The sequence below is a fragment of the Lynx rufus genome, unplaced genomic scaffold (genome assembly GCF_022079265.1).
Source record: "Lynx rufus isolate CCGP_SWC_20201006 ecotype Redwood Valley unplaced genomic scaffold, mLynRuf1.p SCAF_7, whole genome shotgun sequence".
Classification (NCBI taxonomy): Eukaryota; Metazoa; Chordata; class Mammalia; order Carnivora; family Felidae; genus Lynx; species Lynx rufus.
In genome coordinates this window covers 81,838,755-81,862,937 of record NW_025814889.1, presented here as the reverse complement: position 1 = coordinate 81,862,937, position 24,183 = coordinate 81,838,755, and the positions used below count along the sequence as shown (strand labels likewise).

At 35.7% G+C, this 24,183-nt stretch overlaps 1 protein-coding gene and 1 pseudogene across 1 annotated transcript; one reads left to right on the top strand and one right to left on the bottom strand.

Annotated features, from left to right (window-relative positions):
* Positions 1-14,484: 14,484 nt before the first annotated feature.
* On the top strand, positions 14,485-15,446 carry LOC124502067 (olfactory receptor 6C70-like; annotated as a pseudogene).
* Positions 15,447-22,464: 7,018 nt separating this feature from the next.
* On the bottom strand, positions 22,465-23,400 carry LOC124501700 (olfactory receptor 6C76-like). The gene has a single exon (XM_047066082.1). It carries the CDS (start codon positions 23,398-23,400, stop codon positions 22,465-22,467), a length of 936 nt encoding a protein of 311 aa, XP_046922038.1.
* Between the last annotated feature and the right edge of the window lie 783 nt (positions 23,401-24,183).

Below are 24,183 nucleotides of genomic sequence, written 5' to 3'. Positions count from 1 at the left end.
TAGAGTATGATCATTTACGTGAATTTCACAAATAAGCAAAACTTATCTCTGGAGTTAGAAATCAGGATAGTGTCTCTATTCAGGGAGGATTGTGAGGGTATGGACTAGGTCTAGGCTTAGGTTATAAGGCTTAAATGATGCCATTCGTGTGCTATATACAGAACTGTGCCCTTATGATTTGTTCACTTTTCTGTAATGTTAAACTATTGCAAAATTTAACAATTAAAAAAAAGACAAACCCTGAGATTTCACCATTTTATCTGACACTTTAGTGTTCTATAATAGTTCCTTATTTCTATACTTCTTAGTAATGCACCAAACACTTTTACATAGGTTCAGCTTATTAAAATATGAGGCAATGCTTGTCACAAGTTGTATTCATTAGCATAGCTCAGGTTAACATCCAGCCAATCACTGAATTTCAAAGACCATGCCATTTAAGTGAATTAATATATCTGTGTGTATGTGTGTGTGTGTGTGTGTGTGTATGTACACATCTTTATTCAGTCTCCTCTCCTCTACCCCCCCTATCTTTCATTCATTACTCAGGCTGCCAAAACCTGGCATCTTTATCCACTAATGTACTATCACCACTCTTGCTCAATTCATTATTATTACTCTGCTTTTAGAAGGCCTCCTTCCATCCTATTGCTCACATCTGGATAAGGCTATTTAGACTCTACATCCTTAATATGTTATTAAAAAAAAAAGTTCATCTCTTCCATTCCTACTTTAGATCACTTTGATCTCATATTCGATATGAAGCATTCATACTCTAATTGGACTTCCTGTCTCCTGTTTTGATCATTTTAATTCTCACCGCACCTAGAGTAAGTTCTGAGACACCATCTGAATTCCTATAGACTAGGCTGGCTACATCTCCACCGTATTCCTATATCCATCATCCCTACATCAGAGCTGTATTGAATGACTTATTTACTGTTTGTCATCCTATTAGACTGTGACACTCTTGACAGAGCCCATCTTATTCTCAGTAGTAGACTCAGATCTTATCACATTTCCTGGAATATAATAGTTTCTCTGTATATTAATTAAACACATAGATATCTACAAAGACCAGGATATATCCTCTACTTATATTTTAAGGTTCTACTTGACAGAAGTCCTTTAATTCCTGTGGTTCATATAGAAGATACTACACTAATGTTGAAAGATCTTCCTTCCATATAAGAATTTGTATCATGCTCCCCTAACCTTTCAGTGCCCCACTTTTTGAGTATTAGAATATAGTCTCTCAGGCTGGGGGTTTCATCGACTCTGCCTGGTCAGAGTTCCATGGGACATTTCATTTAAATTCTAATGTAGACCATGTGAAAAAAAATAGACATCATAAAAAAATAAGGATAAGGTAATGAGGTCTTTAAAAAGTTCTAGATATGAGCTAATGATAGTTTTCTATAATATTCTATTTACCTGAACTTGTTGCTAGGAAGTCCCTTAATTGTATGGGGTTACTCTTTGATTTTACTGACTATATATAGGCCAAACTACTTAGACTGTAGTTCAGTTAGAATGGACTTAGCATTTCTGTTGTGTGGTGTGGTGTGAGATAGCTAGTTTCAACCAAAGCCTGTTTCTGGGTTCCTTCTTTGACAAAACGGTCTTGGATGGACCTATGTAACCAAAAGTAGCATTCAGAATCTCTAGACACTATCAGAGAGGATGAATGCCGAATTATGCTTATGGGCAAAAAACTTTGTCTAAATGCTGTTATTCTGTTCTCTTCTGCAGAGGCACACCTGAAACACATGTAGTAGCTCAAATAAGCAGCACAGAATTGTTACCCAGAGCCCACCTTCCTTTCTTCTTCCAGTCATGCTTCCTTCATTCCCTATTGTAGCCTCCAGTAAAAGTCCCTGCTGATCCTGGATATCATCCTAGGATGCAGAATAACACTTTGCCTTCTATTTACCTGCTTCAGAAACATGCCTCAGAAACATTCTGACAAATTAATTAAATTTAGATGTAACTTATTAATTTTTAACATGCCTAGACATCAAAACTGTTTAAAAAAACAACATTTTTTAGTTGAAGAGATGTATTTGTACAATTGAGATTGCATGTGTGTGTGTGTGAGTGTGTGTGTGTGTGTGAGTGTGTGTATGTGCATGTGTTGGCAGTTAGGGCAATAGATACTGCATTATATGCTTATCAAATCTGACCATTTTATTGCTCACATATTTAACCAATTCATAAAGCAGGCTTAGAAATCTCTTCATTTGCTTCCATGATTAATATTCTCGAGAAAGAAATAACATTCAAGAAATGAAATTAATTTCTCATACCCTTATGAACTATCCAAATTTTTAATACACACATGCATTTATAAAAATGAATGTTTGTATATAAATGTGTATATATGGAAATATATATATATACACACACATGCACACACACACACTTAGGAAAGTGACAGGAAATATTTTAATTACTTTTTCAAATTTCATAATAGAAAAAATTATTTGAGAAATATGAACATACTTACAGTTTAGTCTCTCATTCAGGCCCCAGTTTTCTTTCCACACAGATCCTCAGTGGAACTCACAATTAAATAAGAATTATCAGTAGTGACATGGATATAATGTAGTCATGCTTTCTCACTTTCACTCAAAGGTAGCAGTAGAAACGCATACACAACCTATATCAATTTTTATATCCTTAGGTCTAACATTTACCACAAATTACAGTATCTGCCTAAATTAGAAAAGGAGCTATTTCTGCATAATCTGATTAGGTATGTAGAAGGAAAGACTAGTAAACAGGCAAGGAAAACCAGAAATTCTTTGATTTTTGAAAAGTCGATGATGTGACCAATTTTAGTGTGGGGTGGTTTCCTTAAAGTTTCACCAAGAAATGATTGAAGATGCTTTACATAGGCAACCTGTTATGTAGGTAAGATCACCTAAGTTAAAAAAAAAAACAAAAAACAAGTGCCCTTGGTGAGCCTACTTTGAAGTCACTAATGAATGGACAATGTAATTGGTATAGAAAAGTAAAAGAAAACAAAAGCTGACTGATTCACCTAGGAATAGGGACATGTCCTTGGAGAGTGGAAGATGCATTAATAACACAAGGTCAGGGTGTATTATCAGTGTATTAAGTCTTTGCCAAAATGATGATCTGAATAATATTATGTTCTTTTGTTCACTTTAATTCACATTTTGTTGACTGCTTATGATATATAGTAATTTTCAAATGTTTATTGGCAATTTATGCTTTATTTATGAGTATACTACTACTATTCTTTCAATGTTATTTTGACAAAAGTGATACCTTATTCTTTTCTAAGATATTTTTATATATTCAGGATATTAAGTTTATGCATGTCTTAATGTGTTACAAATCCAATTTAATGGTTTGTTATTTAACATTTAATATAATTTAGGGTGTTGCTGGTATAAAGAAAATTGGGTTAATATGTAGTAAAATATATATCTTTTGTTTTATTATTTTTGAATCTGTTGCCATTACTTGAGAGGCTGTACTGATTCTGATCTTATATATTTACTTATATTTTCTTCCAGTAGCTTTATGACCTATTTACATTAGCTTCTATAATGTGTCTGGATTATATGAGGATATAAAATTTTCCCCCAAATGATTAAACAGTTTTTTTAATGCCATTTTAGGGGTTGAGAAAGATACAATCTGGCAGAAAAACCTGTGGTAATATTTTACACATAAAATGCTAATTTTTATCAGCATGTTAATAATGTGTATGTGTATTTTGTATTTTTTAATATTTATTTATTTTTGAGAGAGAGGGAGAGAAAAGGAGTGGGAGAGGGGAAGAGAGAGAGGGGGACACAGAATCTAAGCTGTCAGCACAGAGCCCAATGTGGGGCTCGAACCCATGGACCATGAGATCATGACCTGAGCTGAAGTTGGACATTTAACCAACCGAGCCACCCAGGTGCCCCAGTATGTTAATAATATATTAACTAAGGTTGAAGAATTTGAAAAAACAGCATATCACGAATTGATGTTCAACACTCTTTTCTCATATGCTAGAAATTTAATGTCAGCATCTTTGCTTACTAAAATAGTAAAATGTAAAAATTAAAAAAAAGGTGGTTTTAACCAGAAAAGTGGCAATGTAAATAGTGAGATGTAGTTAAATTCCAACAAATAGATGGAACATGAGACTGAATAAGAGAACTTTGGGAATAAGTGTAGAAAGAAGAGAGAAAAGATCAAAAGATTGAATGAACCTTGGGCCAATCCAACATGCAGAAGTCAGAAAAAGAAGGACGGATCCATAGAGAATTTGTCCTTCAAGAAGTCTCCCGTGTCATTTGTAATGTACCACTTGGTTTTGAACATAATCTGTCAGAATGCTTTCTAGGATCTTTTAAAGGACAAAGCCAGGGTAAAAAACACATGAAGAAATCGTTAGTTGACATTGCTGCCTGTAATTCTAATCCAACACTGCTGAATTATTTTCCCGTTCATATTTGATTCTTCTACCCCCTTTATTCTACAGTAAGATTCCTAGTTGTCAACATCAACATATTTATTAATTTGCCCAGTGCTAAAATTTTTACAAGATGAAATCAGAATTTCTCCCTCAGTACCACCAATGATAACAAAGATTCATTCGTTAATTCTTTTACTCTTTAGAACATATCCCATGGACAGTCACGGATCAGAGCATGATATTTTAAAGAGTTACACACTAAATTATTTTTGTTTCTTTGCATTTTACCCCTGTGGTTTGTTCAATGTAAATTACTGTTAACTTCATTTGTTTCTGTTTTGTTCAATTATAATTTTTCCCATAATATGGTCCCTTAAACTTTAAAATATAGTTGAAAAATTAAAATTTTATATAAAAGGTATACTCAAAAGAGCTTCATGAGTTCATTTCATTTCTTGAAAAAGTTTTTTGGATTTATGGTATAAGAATGTCAATTTTTCAATCATGTATCTATTCATTCACAAAAAAGTTCAGTACTCATATCCTAGGTATGGAATCAGGCATTAGATTATTGATTATTTTCCAAATTCTCATCTATTATCTATCTATATATCTATCATCTATTATCTATCTATTTTCATCTATCCATCTATCCATCTAACCATCCATCCATTTATCTGTCTATCATCATCATCTATCATTATCTGCCTGTCATCTAACTATCCATTAACCTAATTGGAAATATTGCATAATGGTTAAAAAACTACACTTGGAATTAAAGCTCTAATTGCACTCCTGTCTCTATAATTTCTAAACTTTGTAATGAGTGTGAGCAAGTAAAACGATTTCCCTAATTCTCAGTTTTTTCAACAACCAAAAAAATTCATTATTATGTATACTTTGCCTCTTACCATGATTACATTGAAAACATATATACAATTAGCATAGTACTTCTGCATAGTAGAAATTCAATAAATGATAGGTGCTACCATGATTAGTAACTCTACAAAAAGTTTGAACTTAAAAAAAAAACAAGTTTGAACTTAGGTGTACATGGTCAAGTCACTGAAGAAAATATTCATTCTCAAATTACAATGTGCAAAACCCTATTTCTTTTCTTAATATTGAACACAACTGCTTGTTAAAAAAAGATAAGTAGGAGTAATATTTGAGTTAGGTACCCATATGCTGCTCTTCTAGTGATAGATTTACATGTTCGAAAAGAAAAGACTCAAAAAGCAATTAATTTGGCACATATTATTGCTATTTTGGCACATATTATTATGTATGATCCAAAATAATCTGCTAGTTTACAGCCTGATTGTCTTGATGATTGTCTACATGATTGTTTTAATGTGACAACTCAAACAGTTGTCTATCATCATGCTTGAAACAATAAAGACAAAGGCCATCTGGTGTTTTGTAGGCTCTTCTCAGTATTTTTTCATCTTTCTTATTTCTCCTTAGAGACACTCTCCCCTTAGATTTCCTGTAGAAATGTGTTCATTCCTTTTAGATCATTTGAAACTAATAAGTATTTCCCAAGTTTCAAGCTAATCATCTCAGCTATTGTAATCTTCATGAATGATTGCCAAGTGGAATTAGTGGACACACATCTTATAATTTGCATGATATTTATTTATTTATTATTATTTTTTTTGTTACTATTTATTTATTTATTTATTTATTTTTTCAATATATGAAATTTATTGTCAAAATGGTTTCCATACAACACCCAGTGCTCATCCCAAAAGGTGCCCTCCTCAATACCCATCACCCACCCTCCCCTCCCTCCCACCCCCCATCAACCCTCAGTTCTCAGTTTTTAAGAGTCTCTTATGCTTTGGCTCTCTCCCACTCTAACCTCTTTTTTTTTTTTCCTTCCCCTCCCCCATGGGTTTCTGTTAAGTTTCTCAGGATCCACATAAGAGTGAAAACATATGGTATCTGTCTTTCTCTGTATGGCTCATTTCACTTAGCATCACACTCTCCAGTTCCATCCACGTTGCTACAAAGGGCGATATTTAGGTCTTTCTCATTGCCCTGTAGTACTCCATTGTGTATATAAACCACAATTTCTTTATCCATTCATCAGTTGATGGACATTTAGGCTCTTTCCATAATTTGGCTATTGTTGAGAGTGCTGCTATAAACATTGGGGTACAAGTGCCCCTATGCATCAGCACTCCAGTATCCCTTGGGTAAATTCCTAGCAGTGCTATTGCTGGGTCATAGGGTAGGTCTATTTTTAATTTTTTGAGGAACCTCCACACTGCTTTCCAGAGTGGCTGCACCAATTTGCATTCCCACCAACAGTGCAAGAGGGTTCCCGTTTCTCCACATCCTCTCCAGCATCTATAGTCTCGTGATTTGTTCATTTTGGTGACTCTGGCGTGAGGTGATATCTGAGTGTGGTTTTGATTTGTATTTCCCTGATAAGGAGCGACGTTGAGCATCTTTTCATGTGCCTGTTGGCCATCCGGATGTCCTCTTTAGAGAAGTGTCTATTCATGTTTTCTGCCCATTTCTTCACTGGGTTTTTTGTTTTTCAGGTGTGGAGTTTGGTGAGCTCTTTATAGATTTTGGATACTAGCCCTTTGTCCGATATGTCATTTGCAAATATCTTTTCCCATTCTGTTGGTTGCCTTTTAGTTTTGTTGGTTGTTTCCTTTGCTGTGCAGAAGGTTTTTATCTTCATAAGGTCCCAGTAATTCATTTTTGCTTTTAATTCCCTTGCCTTTGGGGATGTGTCGAGTAAGAGATTGCTACGGCTGAGGTCAGAGAGGTCTGTTCCTGCTTTCTCCTCTAGGGTTTTGATGGTTTCCTGTCTCACATTCAGGTCCTTTATCCATTGTGAGTTTATTTTTGTAAATGGTGTGAGAAAGTGGTCTAGTTTCAACCTTCTGCATGTTGCTGTCCATTTCTTCCAGCACCATTTGATAAAGAGACTGTCTTTTTTCCATTGGATAGTCTTTCCTGCTTTGTCAAAGATTAGTTGGCCAATACTTTTGTGGGTCTAGTTCTGGGGTTTCTATTCTATTCCATTGGTCTATGTGTCTGTTTTTGTGCCAATACCATGCTGTCTTGATGATTATAGCTTTGTAGTAGAGGCTAAAGTCTGGGATTGTGATGCCTCCTGCTTTGGTCTTCTTCTTCAAAATTACTTTGGCTATTTGGGGCCTTTTGTGGTTCCATATGAATTTTAGGATTGCTTGTTCTAATTTCGAGAAGAATGCTGGTGCAATTTTGATTGGGATTGCATTGAATGTGTAGATAGCTTTGGGTAGTATTGACATTTTGACAATATTTATTCTTCCAATCCATGAGCAGGGAATGTCTTTCCATTTCTTTAAATCTTCTTCAATTACCTTCATAAGCTTTCTATAGTTTTCAGCATACAGATCCTTTACATCTTTGGTTAGATTTATTCCTAGGTATTTTATGCTTCTTGGTGCAATTGTGAATGGGATCAGTTTCTTTATTTGTCTTTCTGTTGCTTCATTGTTAGCGTATAAGAATGCAACTGACTTCTGTACATTGATTTTGTATCCTGCAACTTTGCTAAATTCATGTATCAGTTCTAGCAGACTTTTGGTGGAGTCTATTGGATTTTCCATGTTTAATATCATGTCATCTGCAAAAAGTGAAAGCTTGACTTCATCTTTGCCAATTTTGATGCCTTTGATTTCCTTTTGTTGTCTGATTGCTGATGCTAGAACTTCCAACACTATGTTAAACAACAGCGGTGAGAGTGGGCATCCCTGTCGTGTTCCTGATCTCAGGGAAAAAGCTCTCAGTTTTTCCCCATTGAGGATGATGTTAGCTGTGGGCTTTTCATAAATGGCTTTTATGATGTTTAAGTATGTTCCTTCTATCCCGACTTTCTCAAGGGTTTTTATTAAGAAAGGGTGCTGAATTTTGTCAAAGGCCTTTTCTGCATCGATTGACAGCATCATTTGGTTCTTACCTTTCTTTTATTAATGTGATGTATCATGTTGATTGATTTGCGAATGTTGAACCAGCCCCGCATCCCAGGAATGAATCCCACTTGATCATGGTGAATAATTCTTTTTATATGCTGTTGAATTCGATTTGCTAATATCTTATTGAGAATTTTTGCATCCATATTCATCAGGGATATTGGCCTGTAGTTCTCTTTTTTTTACTGGGTCTCTGGTTTGGGAATCAAAGTAATACTGTCTTCATAGAATGAGTCTGGAAGTTTTCCTTCCTTTTCTATTTTTGGAATAGCTTGAGAAGGATAGGTATTATCTCTGCTTTAAACGTCTGGTAGAACTCCCCTGGGAAGCCATCTGGTCCTGGACTCTTATTTGTTGGGAGATTTTTGATAACCGATTCAATTTCTTCGCTGGTTATGGGTCTGCTCAAGCTTTCTATTTCCTCCTGATTGAGTTTTGGAAGAGTGTGGGTGTTTAGGAATTTGTCCATTTCTTCCAGGTTGTCCAATTTGATGGCATATAATTTTTCATAGTATTCCCTGATAATTGTTTGTATCTCTGAGGGATTGGTTGTAATAATTCCATTTTCATTCATGATTTTATCTATTTGGGTCATCTCCCTTTTCTTTTTGAGAAGCCTGGCTAGAGGTTTGTCAATTTTGTTTTTTGTTTTTTTTTTTCAAAAAACCAGCTCTTGGTTTCGTTGATCTGCTCTACAGTTTTTTCCGATTCTATATTGTTTATTTCTGCTCTGATCTTTATTATTTCTCCTCTTCTGCTGGGTTTAGGCTCTCTTTGCTGTTCTGCTTCTATTTCCTTTAGGTGTGCTGTTAGATTTTGTATTTGGGATTTTTCTTGTTTCTTGAGATAGGCCTGGATTGCAATGTATTTTCCTCTCAGGACTGCCCTCGCTCCATCCCAAAGCGTTTGGATTGTTGTAGTTTCATTTTCGTTTGTTTCCATATATTTTTTAATTTCTTCTCTAATTGCCTGGTTGACCCACTCATTCTTTAGTAGAGTGTTTTTTAACCTCCATGCTTTTGGAGGTTTTCCAGACTTTTTCCTGTGGTTGATTTCAAGCTTCATAGCATTGTGGTCTGAAAGTATGCATGGTATAATTTCAATTCTTGTATATTTATGAAGGGCTGTTTTGTGACCCAGGATATGATCTATCTTGGAGAATGTTCCATGTGCACTTGAGGAGAAAGTATATTCTGTTGCTTTGGGATGCAGAGTTCTAAATATATCTGTCAAGTCCATCTGATCCAATGTATCATTCAGGGCCCTTGTTTCTTTATTGACCGTGTGTCTACATGATCTATCCATTTCTGTAAGTGGCGTATTAAAGTCCCCAGCAATTACCACATTCTTATCAATAAGGTTGCTTATGTTTATGAGTAGTTGTTTTATATATTTGGGGACTCCTGTATTCGGCGCATAGACATTTATAACTGTTAGCTCTTCCTGATGGATAGACCCTGTAATTATTATATAATGCCCTTCTTCATCTCTTGTTACAGCCTTTAGTTTAAAGTCTAGTTTGTCTGATATAAGTATGGCTACTCCAGCTTTCTTTTGGCTTCCAGTAGCATGATAAATAGTTCTCCATCCCCTCACTCTCAATAAAGGTGTCCTCAGGTCTAAAATGAGTCTCTTGTAGACAGCAAATAGATGGGTCTTGTTTTTTTATCCATTCTGATACCCTATGTCTTTTGGTTGGCGCATTTAATCCATTTACATTCAGTGTTATTATAGAAAGATACGGGTTTAGAGTCATTGTGATGTCTGTATGTTTTATGCTTGTAGCAGTGTCTCTAGTACTTTGTCTCACAGGATTCCGCTTAGGATCTCTTGTAGGGCTGGTTTAGTGGTGACGAATTCCTTCAGGTTTTGTTTGTTTGGGAAGACCTTTATCTCTCCTTCTATTCTAAATGACAGACTTGCTGGATAAAGGATTCTCAGCTGCATATTTTTTCTGTTCATCACATTGAAGATCTCCTGCCATGCCTTTCTGGCCTGCCAAGTTTCAAAAGAGAGATCAGTCAGGAGTCTTATAGGTCTCCTTTATATGTTAGGGCATGTTTATCCCTTGCTGCTTTCAGAATTTTCTCTTTATCTTTGTATTTTGCCAGTTTCCCTGTGATATGTCATGCAGAAGATCGATTCAAGTTACGTCTGAAGGGAGTTCTCTGTGCCTCTTGGATTTCGATGCCTTTTTCCTTCCCCAGTTCAGGGAAGTTCTCAGCTATTATTTCTTCAAGTACACCTTCAGCACCTTTCCCTCTCTCTTCCTCCTCTGGGATACCAAAATGCGTATATTATTTCTTTTTAGTGTATCACTTAGTTCTCTAGTTTTCCCCTCATATTCCTGGATTTTTTTATCTCTCTTTTTCTCAGCTTCCTCTTTTTCCATAATTTTATCTTCTAGTTCACCTATTCTCTCCTCTGCCTCTTTAATCTGAGCCGTGGTCGTTTCCATTTTATTTTGCATGTCATTGAAAGCGTTTTTCAGCTCCTCGTGACTGTTCCTTAGTCCCTTGATCTCTGTAGCAAGAGATTCTCTGCTGTCCTCTATACTGTTTTCAAGCCCAGCGATTAATTTTATGACTATTAAATTCACTTTCTGTTATATTGTTTAAATCCTTTTTGATCAGTTCATTAGCTGTTGTTATTTCCTGGAGATTCTTTTGAGGAGAATTCTTCCGTTTGGTCATTTTGGATAGTCCCTGGGGTGGTGGGGACCTGCAGGGCACTTCCCCTGTGCTGTGGTGTATAACTGGAGTTGGTGGGCGGGGCTGCAGTCAGACCTGATGTCTGCCCCAGCCCACTGCTGGTGTCACAGTCAGACTGGTGTGTGCCTTCTCTTCCCCTCTCCTAGGGGCGGGATTCACTGTGGGGTGGCGTGGCCGGTCTGGGCTACTTGCACACTGCCAGGCTTGTGGTGCTGGGGATCTGGCGTATTAGCTGGGGTGGGTAGGCAAGGTTCACGGGGGCAGGAGGGGCAGGCTTAGCTCACCTCTCCTTAGGTGATCCACTTCAGGAGGGGCCCTGTGGCAGAGGGAGGGAGTCAGACCCGCTGCCGGAGGTTTGCCTCCGCAGAAGCACAGCGTTGGGTGTTTGCACGGAGCAAGCAAGTTCCCTGGCAGGAACTGGTTCCCTTTGGGATTTTGGCTGGGGGATGGGCGAGGGAGATGGCGCTGGTGAGCGCATTTGTTCCCTGCCAAACTGACCTCTGTCATCCCGGGGCTCAGCAACTCTCCCTCTCTTTGTCCTCCAGCCTTCCCGCTTTCCAAGCAGAGCTGTTAACTTATGACCTCCCAGATGCTAAGTCCCGCTTGCTGTCGGAACACACTCCGTCTGGCCCATCCGCTTTTCAAGCCAGACTAGGGGGCTCTGCTTGGCCGGCAGGCCACCCCGGCTCCCTCCCGCCAGTCCGTGGAGCACGCACTGCCTCGCCGCCCTTCCTACCCTCTTCCGTGGGCCTCTCGTCTGCGCTTGGCTCCGGAGACTCCATTCTGCTAATCCTCCGGCGGTTTTCTGGGTTATTTAGGCAGGTGTAGGTGGAATCTAAGTGATCAGCAGGGCGTGCGGTGAGCCCAGCGTCCTCCTATGCCGCCATCTTCCTCCAATCTCTTTGCATGATATTTAAAAAGAGGAGTTTACAAAAATCTTTATTACCCAGGGCATAGTACCATATGTTTAGATGTACTGACAGTGCAGAAAAATCACATTCTTAAAATATTCGCACTATATCTCTCTGCTTTGAATCAATATGAGGATATTTTATATTAATTTTTCTGCCTACAAAATTAAATATCGCTTCCCAGTGAGTATGTTTGCCTTTCATTATGGTCGATCCCATAGTAGTTTCCAGAAAAAAAAGATCAACATATACTGCTTATGGTAAGTAAAATAATGGTGCTTCTTTCAAAAATAGAAGAATAATTACAAATACTATGTAAGTTACATACAAATAAGAAGCAATGATTTAAAAGTGATATTTTGTTATTACTCCTTGTATAAAGCATTATTTATTCCTCATTTTCTAAACCCATAAATACAAGAGCTTGACATTTGATTTATGCGCTTGCACCTGCATTTCTAATACTCTAGTGGTATAAACCAGACACTGTACTACAATATTGTAGAGGGATTGAAGAGTATCCTAGTGTTCTCTAGAGAAAGAGTGCCTGAACAACTCTGTAAGTCAGTCAAATGTAACAGAGTTGGAGGATATTTTTCTTCGAGAATTGGCTTCACATATGTTAATATGCTTTTTTTAAATAGGAAAAATAGCTCTTTTGGAGGTGCTAATTCTGATGAACACTTTGAGCAATGAAAACGTATCATTGATAATTGATAATTAGTGGGGTTTGTGAATTTTTATATGAGGTAATTGGCAAATTCATGTAAAAGGAAAAATATTATGTATTCAATAATAAAAAGAATGACTTCAGAACAGGTAAAGATATTGATTGGCAGAATTAAGAAGGATGTGGTTTGAATATTTTTATTTAAAATAAAGAATACATATGATATAGTTTTTTTTTCCCTCTCTGCCAGTGCTTATGTTCTAAGTTTATTTGGGAATAGCTTACTTATTTAGCAATTATTTAGCAAGTTGATAACAAAAATTTCCTCGGGTTAAGAGGAATGTAAAATGCATCACTAGATTTATTTTAGTTGAAAATATGGCTCTACAATAAGTAACCAATTAGTGTTTTGAATTCACAGTACTTTTTATTTTGCTTTTATAAAATAATAAATTAGAGAAGTTTGAAAAAAACATGTTTTTTGTATGGTTTTTATGGTAGGATGTGTTACTAAGAGTGACTGAATTCTTGATGAAAAATATAAATGCCCTATAATTTAACAACTTACTGAAATTCCTTTATTTTTAATTACTATTATTTTTGTATATGTTTGCAGAAATCATACTCTCATGTATCCTATATAGACATTTATAAAAATGGGGTCAATTTGTATAAACTTTTTTGCAACTTTGCATCTAAAATTACATTTAGAATATTTGTAAAGGGACTATATTCATCAATGTCCTCACTTCAGAATGAAATTATCCGCATGAATAAAATTATTTAAAGAATTGATTATTTTAAAATATTTAGATCGCTTTCTACTTTTCACTCAAACTACGCCATGACATATGGCTTATATGTAAGATGGAAATTGAATTGCCTTTTGAGAGAGGTAAATATCCCATTATATATTCTCAATATTTTTTTGCTTTTTAGAAATTTGTGTTTTTTTCACATTGCTGAACTTGTAATAGTTTCAATTTATTATTTTGGATATTCTTTAAATATTCATTTTTTAAAAGTTTTTTTAAAAAATAAATGTTTATTTATTTTTGAGAATGAGAGAGCAGGGGTGGGGCAGAGAGAGAGAGGGAGACAAAGAATCTGAAGCAGGCTCCAGGTTCCAAGCTGTCAGCACAGAGCCCCATGTGGGGCTCGAGCCTATGAATCCTGAGATCATGACCTGAGCCAAAGTCTCATGCTTAACCGACTGAGCGACCAGGCACCCCTTACGTACTTTTTCTTTTCTCATTTTCTATGTCTTTATCAGTAGTTCATAGAAAAGTTGAAAGAGGTGATAATGGGGCTCTAAGCAAATACAACTTTTAATATGAAATCTAAAATTTCAGAATTTAACTGTAGGTCTTAATTCATTATACTGGCATATTTTATATCTACAGAGTCAATAATTAAAAATGAATGAATTAATTTTGAATCTGGAACCAAGATTGTATCTAATGTATTTAAAGAAATGGATGAATTTGGAATTAGTTACAACTGAGTTGGAAGTTTATAAGTAAGGGTGAAAAAGTATTATGGATTTTGCAGGTCAATTTTCAAAACCGAGTTGACTTCTATAGTGCTTTTTAAAAATAGTTTCTGTTGCATGGTTCTAGATTGTATCTTCAGCCTCTTAGAGTTTTACCTCATAAGTGGGTATATTTGTGAATATGGAACCTTTCATATATCATTGTCTACGTATAAAGCTAGATAGTATAAAGCTACGTATAAAACTCAGATAGTTTCTTATTATTGTACCTTTTTATTTCTAGAATTTATTTGACATCACAAAAGAGAAATGAAGCACCATACAAAACAGATAAAGTTTATCCTTCTGGGACTGACAGATTATTCTCAGTTAAAGATTATAATTTTTTTATTTCTACTTCTAAATTACATGTTGAGTATGATAGGAAACTTAACCATCATTGCCCTCATGCTACTGGATTCTCATCTCAAGACCCCAATGTATTTCTTCCTACATAATTTCTCTTTCCTGGAAATTTCATTCACAAGTGTTTGTATCTCCAGATTCCTAATCACCATTGTAACCAGAGAAAAGACCATTTCCTGTAATGATTGTATATCTCAGTTATTTTTCTACATATTATTGGGGATTATAGAATTTTTCCTTCTGGCATCTATGTCCTATGACTGCTATGTTGCCATCTGTAAACCTTTGCATTATATATCTATCATGAACAGCAGAATTTGTCATTAGCTTGTACTCAGTTCTTGGGTAACTGAATTCCTGGTCATTTTCCCTCCACTGATCTTAATTCTTAACCTGGATTTCTGTGCCTCAAACATCATTGATCATTTCATTTGTGACATTTCTCCTGTCCTGCAACTTTCTTGCTCAGACACACATTTCCTAGACCTGATTGCTTTTTTCTTAGCTGTGATGATCCTCACTGTCACATTCTTCTTAGTAATCCTTTCTTACTCTTATATCATCAAGAAAATTCTAAAATTCCCTTCAATTAAGCAAAAGAAAAAAGCCCTTTCTACCTGCTCTTCTCACGTGATTATTGTATCCATCAGTTATGGTAGTTGTATATTCATGTACATAAAGCCATCTGCAAATGAGTTACTTCAAGCAAAGGAGTAGCTGTGCTCAATGCTTCAGTTGCCCCTTTGTTGAATCCATTCATTTATACTCTGAGAAACCAGTAAGTTGAACAAACCTTCAGAGACATATTTAGAAAGATACTCTCTGCTTCAGACAAGTAATACTGTTTTTGAAATAATTAATATGAAAACATCAAAAAAAAAAAACAGTGAACAAAAACTGTTTAGACACTTCTAGTTTAAGAAATGATCTTTTGGCACAAAAACAGACACTCAGATCAATGGAACAGAATAGAGAATAGAGAACCTTTCTTTCCCCCTACCCCCACCCCCATGTTCATTTGTTTCTTAAATTCTACATTTGAGTGAAATCATATGGTATTTGTCTTTCTCTGACAGACTTATTTTGCTTAGTATAATACTCTCTAGGTCCATCCACATTGTTGCAAATGGCAAGTTTTCATTCTTTTCTATGGCTGAGTAATATTCCATTCTACATATATACCACAACTTCCTTATCCATTCATCAGTTGTTGGACATTTGGGCTGTCTACATAATTTGGATATGTTGATAATGCTGCTATAAACAAACATCAGGGTGCATAGATCCTCTTGAATTAGTATTTTTGTATCCTTAAGAAACCATTATTCTAGAATTATGGATAAGCTTAAAAAAGAGTATATGTTATTGAGCTTTTATAGATCTTTTCTATAATCTGACTTCTCCCTGCTAGTATACATTAAAAGTAATTATAACTCAAGCAGAACAGTTTAGTACCTAAACCATGTAGTTTTGAATACTGGCTCAGCTACCTGAAAACTGATTCTTTAAGATATGTGTATGAGACGGTTTCACTGTTGGCTTTGCAACAGAAGTATTCCTCAGGGGCTAACTTGATATAATTATACTTGACTCTGTAAGATAGAGAATTATTGATCAGTGCCCTTCACAATTATGTTAAAACCTATGAGCTAGTCATAAATAAAGTAACGATGATGTCTATGTAATTTAAATTCTCTTTAGTTAATAAGGAATTAACAGGCATGTCTGAATAAGAGGGAGATGTTGTAGCTGCTTAATTGTAGTATGGAGATCATGCACCTTAGTTTTCTCCAATCTGTGGGATTCCTAAGTCTTTCCTTGTTTTTCATGACCTTAATGTATTTAAAGAGTACTGATCAGGTATTTGGTAGAAAGCCTGCCAATTTGGTTTGTCTAATGTTTTCTCATGTTTATATTGAGGCTGTACATTTTTGTGGAGAATGCCATGGAGGTGGTATCCCCTTTTTAGGGTATTGTATCAGGGAGTATATGATATCTACATCTTATTACTGATGTTAAATTTGTTAACTTGGTTAATGAGTGTCTTCCAGTTCTTTCTATCATAAAGTTCTCCTTTGAAATTATTAAGTATTTTGGTGGAGAAACTTTGATATGTGTTGCTGTGGTTGTAAATTGTGGCAGAGGGACAACATTGTATAATTTTATGATTAAATCTCAGTCTTTTAGTGGGCCTGTGTTCTTTGGCCTTCGTAAGTGTTTCTCATAAAAATCTTTTCCCTTGGAGGACAGGCCTTTGTGTGAAGAATATTCTGGGATTATTTCAGAATAGTTACTCTTCCCTATCCTTGCCTGAGTCAGGGGGAGATCCTTGGTTTTTCAGCTTGAGAAACTGGTGGGATTAGTTGGAGGCAAAACCTAAACAAATGTGGGGACCCCCTTTCACAATGATCTTCAGTATCTTCTAATTCTCATGGTGGTAAACACTCCATCTCCAGCAATTTGCCAAAATGACGGTAAGTGGAACCATTACCTACATATAGTTCCAGTGATTTATATTCCATGAAAGTAGATCTCAACTGTGACTCTGGACTTTCCAGTCTCTTCAGATTTCAGGGTGTTGTTTCTGTGCAATTTCACTTCTACAATGGGTAAAGTTCAAGTAAGTTATTGACTTTGATAAAGCAGAAGTGATGACTTTCAAACGCTAAGTGATGGAACTGAAGCCGGAAGTCCATAGGGTTTTCTATAAAGGTGCTTATGTTGCCTGCATAAATAAAGTCAGTTTTGCTTCTTCCTATTTAATATGAATACTTTCTTCCTTCTTTTATTTTACTTTGTTACATAAATTAGAATCTACAGTACAATATTTAGATGTAGCAAGAGTGACCATCTTCATCTTACTCATTTTCTTAGGATGAGATCATTCAGACTTTCACAATGAAGTAGTATGTTAGCTATAGTATTTCTTTCCTTTTTCTTTTGTTTTTGTTTTTTACTATATTTTGGATGTCCTTTGGTATCGTAGACTCTGGGTCTAGAGTTCTTTCTTGTCTAGCAAGAAAGTGGGACGCAGGATTAAAATCAGGGAGATGGCTAATGTCCAAGAGAAGACAAGAGTCCAGGTTAAGGGTCTTTGCTCTGTTTTTATTATCAGAAGGCTTGCAAAACATGGTGATGGATATGCACAAAGAGACAATGAAACTGTAAACATTAACTCATGGATGTGAAGAAAAGGGGGTTTTGAAGAAATGTGGGGTTAGGGATTTGGGTTAATATAAAACAAAATCCTGGCGCCAGGTAGATGGTTGTTAAGGGCAGACATGAGGCTCTGCCTCTGTTTACCTAAAATGGCCTAGGGGACAGGGAGGGGGACAAAACAGAAGAGACTCATAAATATGGAGAACAAACTGAGGGTTACTGGAGGGGTTGTGGGAGGGTGATGGGCTAAATGGGTAAGGGGCACTAAGGAATCTAATCCTGATATTATTGTTGCACTATATGCTAACTAATTTGGTTGTAAATTAAAAAAAAAATAAAATAAAACAAGGTAAATTAAAAAAACAAAAAACAAAAAACAAAACATGCTACCTCAGGGTCAACAAGGCACCTTTCTTTTGCTAATAAGTGCCGCTCCAGGCAACTTTACCCTGCTGTGGTCTATAGCCCTGTTTACCTGTTTACCTAATTTGGTCCTTCCTTCCTGTGAAAGCAGCTATAATTGGGGGGTGTTTTGGCCTTGAAGACCTAATCTCGTTTACCTCATATATCTTCTATTTTGGGGCCTTTGCCCCGCCCTCTCTATACTTATTTACCTAATCTTGTTTTCCCAAACTTGGGTGTGAGCATTCTATGGTTTTGTAATTCTTTATGCCTTGTTAACTCCATCAGTGCAGGCTCAGGGAATTCCTAAGCTTGTTCCCCACAGTTTGGTATTTGTCATTCATTAGATCTACTCGCTGAGAGGTTTTTGTTTTGTTTTTTTTTTTTTTTACATTGTAATATTAGTTTAAGGTGTACAATGTAATGATTCAACACTTATATACAACACCCAGTACTCATCACAAGAAATACACTCTAAGAGTTTTTATTAGATATGCATACTGACCATTTCAATTGTTCTTCTGCAACTATTGAGAAAAATTCCACTTGACCAAAATTAAACTTTTTATATATTGCTAGGCTTATATGCCATTTATTTTTAAATATTTACAACTTACTCATGTGTGAGATTAGTTATCTATAATGTCTATTTTCTGATTTTTCTCTTAGGATAAGGATAATTTTATTTTCATAGGATGATTTGGAAAGTATTCCCTACTCTAATATATCCTGGGGGAGCAGTGTGTAATTATTAGTATTGCTTCCTTAAATATTTTGTGGAAATTACTGGTGAATAAGGAATTTTCTTTATGGAATATTTCTTTTCTTTCTTAATGTTTATTTATTTTTGAGAGAGAGAGCATGAGCAGGGGAGGAGCAGACAGAGAGGGAGACACAGAATTTGAAGCAGGCTCCAGGCTCTGAGCTGTCAGCACAGAGCCTGACACAGGGCTTGAACTGCAAGATCATGACCTGAGCTGAAGTCAGTCACTTAACCTACTAAGCCACTCAGATGCCCCATCTTTGTGGAATATTTCTTAATTATAAGTTCAATTTCTACAACAGATATAGACCTATCATATCTTTTTTCCCCCCCTTGACTGACATTTTATTGTTCTTGTCTTTCAAGGGATTTTCCATTTCTTTTATATTTTTTAATTAGTTGACCTAAATCTGTTCAAAAATCTCCATGTTATTGTTCACTAAGAATGTCTGATACTGGTCTTCTCTGATACTGATCTTCTCTGATACTGGTAATTTGTATCTTTTGTGTGTTTTTCATCTTCAATCTCCCTATAAATTTATCAATTTTGATGATATTTTTTGGAAATCATATTTAGTTTTATTGATATTTTCTTATTTTTTTGTTTTCTATTTCACTGATTTTCACATTGATCTTTATTATTCCCTTTCATCTGCCTACTCCGAATTTTCTCTACTATTTTGATAGTTGATTGAAATGGATACTGGGGTTATTGATCTGAGAATTTTGTTCTTTTCTTTTTTTTCTTTAATGTTTATTTTTGAGAGAGAGAGAGAGAGCACAAGCAGGGGAGGAGCAGAGAGAGAGGGAGACACAGAATCTGAAATAGGCTCCAGCTCTGAGCTGTCAGCACAGCGCCCAACATGGGGCTCGAACTCACAAACCGTGAGATCATGACCTGAGCCAAAGCCGGATGTTCAACCGACTGAGCCACCCAGGCACCTCATGTTCTTTTCTAATTTTAGAGTCTTAAGTTTCTTTTTCAGTTATGCTTTAGCTGCATCCCACAAATTTTGTTATAATTTTGTTTACACGGCATTTTATTTTTTCTTTGATTTCCTTCAACCCATGGGTCATATATGTGTTATTCAGTTTCCAAATAATAGTGGGTTTTCCAGATATCTTACCATAATTGATTTCTAAGTTAATTACATAGTGTTCAGTAAACATACTATGCATGACTTGAATATTGTAAACTTATTATGACGTTTTTGTCACTCAGATTATGATCTATTATGCTAATGTTTTGTGTAATACTGTAAAGAATATTCTGTTGATGTTGGATGGAACATTCTGAATATGTCAATTTGGTCAATTTCATTGATAAGGTTGTTCAAGATTTCCATAACCTTCAACCTTTTCTATCAATTACTGAGTGTGTAGAAACTTCTGACTGTAATTGTGCATTTGAGTGCTACAGTGTTAAATCAGCTGCATTTGTCAAACTATGACTGATTTGCAAACTTAGATTATTATGGAGATGAGTTTGGTAAAAATTTCTGAAATCATTCTGTGAAAATCAATTGGTTACATAGAATTTCCAATGAAGTTCATTGTATGTTTCATTATTATTTGTAAATTATATTAGTAAAATTTATAATATGTCTGTGTATTTTTTTTCTGATAATTTGTTTTAAATACAAACACACTAGTTCTCTCTCTGCCTGTACACATTGAATGATCTGGACTTTATTGAGCACCACACTGATTGAGTCATATCTGCATCAATAGATGCAAATTAAGTATTTAGATTTACATAGAATCCAACTCCAAAGCAACAACTGAAAAATGAAAAGCTTTGTAAAGCAAAGAGGGAAACAAGAACATAATTCTGGAATAGCTGGATAATTCACATTTCTGATGCCTAAGAAGAGAGTCCACTGTACTTTCCAATTCTAATTAAAGTTACTGTCAAATTGAGTAAAACAGTTTTTACCAGCAGATGTAGTAAATGTTTTTGTTGAGACACAATTGTAAATATTATACAGATGTTTTAGACATTCATGCTTTCAGGTAGAATTTAGTTTTCAACTGTTTTTGATTATGTGTAACTCTGTTTCTATAAACACTTATTAGAAGAACTCATTCTTTTTACGGTGAGAAAAGGGAACTCAAGCATTGAAAATTCAAATAAACAGTGAGGAAAAGTGTTCTGATGGTAAGTTAAATGATTTCATGTGTTCATGCATTGCTTGAGGAAGAAGAGAGGAAGGAAGCAGATAGACAAATATTAATTTAAGTTTTCTTAAAATATAGAGCAATAATTAAAAATTTCTTATAGGAAAGATTTCTTGTAAGGTTTGGATGGTGCAAGCATGCTTAAATCCATATCCTTCAATGTCTACAAAAATTCTGAAAGAGATATATTTTTATATTTTTTATTTTAAAATTATTTTTAAATTATTATTTTTTAATGTTTATTTTTGAGAGAGAGAGAGCACAAGCAGGGGAGGGGCAGAGAGACAGGGAGACACAGCATCTAAAGCAGGCTTCAGGCTCTGAGCTGTCATCACAGAGCCTGATGCAGGGCTGGAACCCAAAAATTGTGAGATCATGACCTGAACTGAAGTCGGATGCCACCCAGGTGCCCCTATATTTTTCATTTTTAAAAGAATGAAAGCATATGAACACTGGAAAACATTTTGGGGTACCATCATTGTACCAGAAATTTTGAGAACTACCTGAGAGAAAGAAAGCATATGGTTTAATTTCCAAAAAAAACAAAACAAAAGAGAGGACATTGGATCATAGGAAACCAAAGGCATACCTGACTCTTTCTAAGAGAGCCTCAGATAAGCTCCAGACTCAGCATTAGCAAATTAAAAGAACATAATGGGCTGTGTAACAATCATCAGGGTAGTTCATTCAAGATGCTTTGTGGTGAAAATATTGAGATCTTACAGAAATGGCAATGCCATACTTCTAGTAACTTTCAAATTTAGTCCAAAAAGGATATTATCAATGCTTATGCACTGGGAGAAATAACTTTTTAGAATTGCTTAGGGGTGCCTGGGTGGCTCGGTCTGTTAAACATCCGACTGCTGACTTTGGCTCGGGTCATGATCTCAAGGTTGGTCCAGCCCCATGTCAGGCTCTGTGCTGACAGCAGGAAGCCTATTTGGGATTCTCTGTCTCCCTCTCTCTCTGACCCACCCCCACTCACGCTCATGTGTGTGCATTATCTCTCTCTCTCTCTCTCTCTCAAAGGAAAAAAAAAAAGAATTGCTTAGAATTTTATTTAGCATCTGTTTGGTGTGCAAAGGGAAAGTTCTTCAATGATTAAAACTAAATATTGGCATTGTTAAATGTTATTCGCATTCATGTGACATCAAATCACTCATCCTCAGAAAATTTTCAGGGCATGTAAATGTAAAAAGATAGTCGAACCACGTAAGGTCAAAATAGGATAAATGGAGAACAAAAGCTGAAGGAAAGGAAGTTGAATATTGTAGTGGGTGGAGAAATGTAACAGTGTTAATATTGTGTTAGTCATAAGATTCCATTTAAAGTTCAAGTCATGAATTTCTTAATGATTAAGATTTATTTGAGAAGCATTTGTTGACTAAGTTCTTGAAGGACTGCTTTACCTGTTGGTTCCTTAGGGAGTAAATAAAAGGATTTAGCATTGGGGCAACAGAAGTATTGAGCACTGCTATACCCTTGGTCAAAGCCACTCCTTCTTTTGCTGAAGTTTTGATGTACATGAAAATGCAACTTCCATAAGAAATAGAAACTACAATCATGTGTGAGGAACAAGTGGAAAAGGCCTTTTTCCTTTGCTCAGGCGAGGGGATTCTCAGAATTGTTTTAAGGATGAATACATAGGAAAGAATCACTAATATTAAGGTCACCATGAGTGTGAATACTGCTAGGAAGAATCCCAGGAGCTCTAGGAATGCTGTGTCCGTGCAGGAGATCAACAGCATAGGAGAAGAGTCACAGGTGAAATGGTCAATGATGTTGGAGTCACAGAAATCCAGTTGAAGTCCCATCATGACAGGTGGAAAGATAATGAGAAATCCAGCCAGCCAAGAGCTAATTACAAGCTGGTTGCAAATTCTGCTGTTCATTATTGTTGTGTAATGCAATGGCTTACAGATAGCTATATACCGATCATAAGACATAGCAGTCAGAAGAAAAAATTCTGTCGAGCCAAGGAGTATAAAGAAAAACACCTGGACCATGCAAGAATTATAGGAAATAGTCATATCCCCTGTTATAATGCTGGCCAGAAATCTAGGAATGCAAACTGTTGTGAATGCAATTTCTAGAAAAGAGAAATTCCTAAGGAAGAAATACATCGGAGTTTTAAGGTGAGGATCTATCAGAGTGAGGGTGATAATTGTCAGGTTTCCAGTTATACTCAGTATATATGTGAAAAATAGAAATAGAAAAATCAAAACATTTAGCTTTGGGTCATTTGTTAATCCAAGAAGAATGAACTCTTTTACAGATGTTTGATTTTTCATTTCTCATTGCTGACTTCTCCCAGGTCTATAAATGCAAACAAGAAACAATGATTTGTGTGAGTCCAGTATTATTTTTTATCACTTCTGTGTGATAGTTAAGAAATATATAAGATATGTAACAGACCAATAAATTAGCCACCAAATTGTACTGAATTCTGAAAATCTGTATGAGCCAGGACAAATAAACTTATACCTAGTATCTTCTTTGTAGATCACTAGCCATTTAAAATTGACTGAGTCACTTGACATCTGTATATGAAAATATACTTAAATGTGTTTTGTTTTCTTTTAAAGATCTTATAAGTGTATATGAAAACTATAAAAATATTTTATTTCTATTAAAATATTTTACCAATGACTACATGTTCTAATAATTTTTCTCAAAATAAAGCAATTGAAGTTTCCCTTTTTTTTTTCTTAATTTTTTTTTCAACGTTTTTATTTATTTTTGGGACAGAGAGAGACAGAGCATGAACGGGGGAGGGGCAGAGAGAGAGGGAGACACAGAATCGGAAACAGGCTCCAGGCTCGAGCCATCAGCCCAGAGCCTGACGCGGGGCTCGAACTCACGGACCCCGAGATCGTGACCCGGACCGCGAGATCGTGACCTGGCTGAAGTCGGAGGCTTAACCGACTGCGCCACCCAGGCGCCCCTGAAGTTTCCTTTTTTAAATAGTTTCTACAAGTTTTTCAAGATGTTTCATGTCAGTCCTGCCTATACAGAGAATTACCAACTTAAAAGAATCAGGGCTATAAAATAAAAAATTTATATAATCCTAAGCA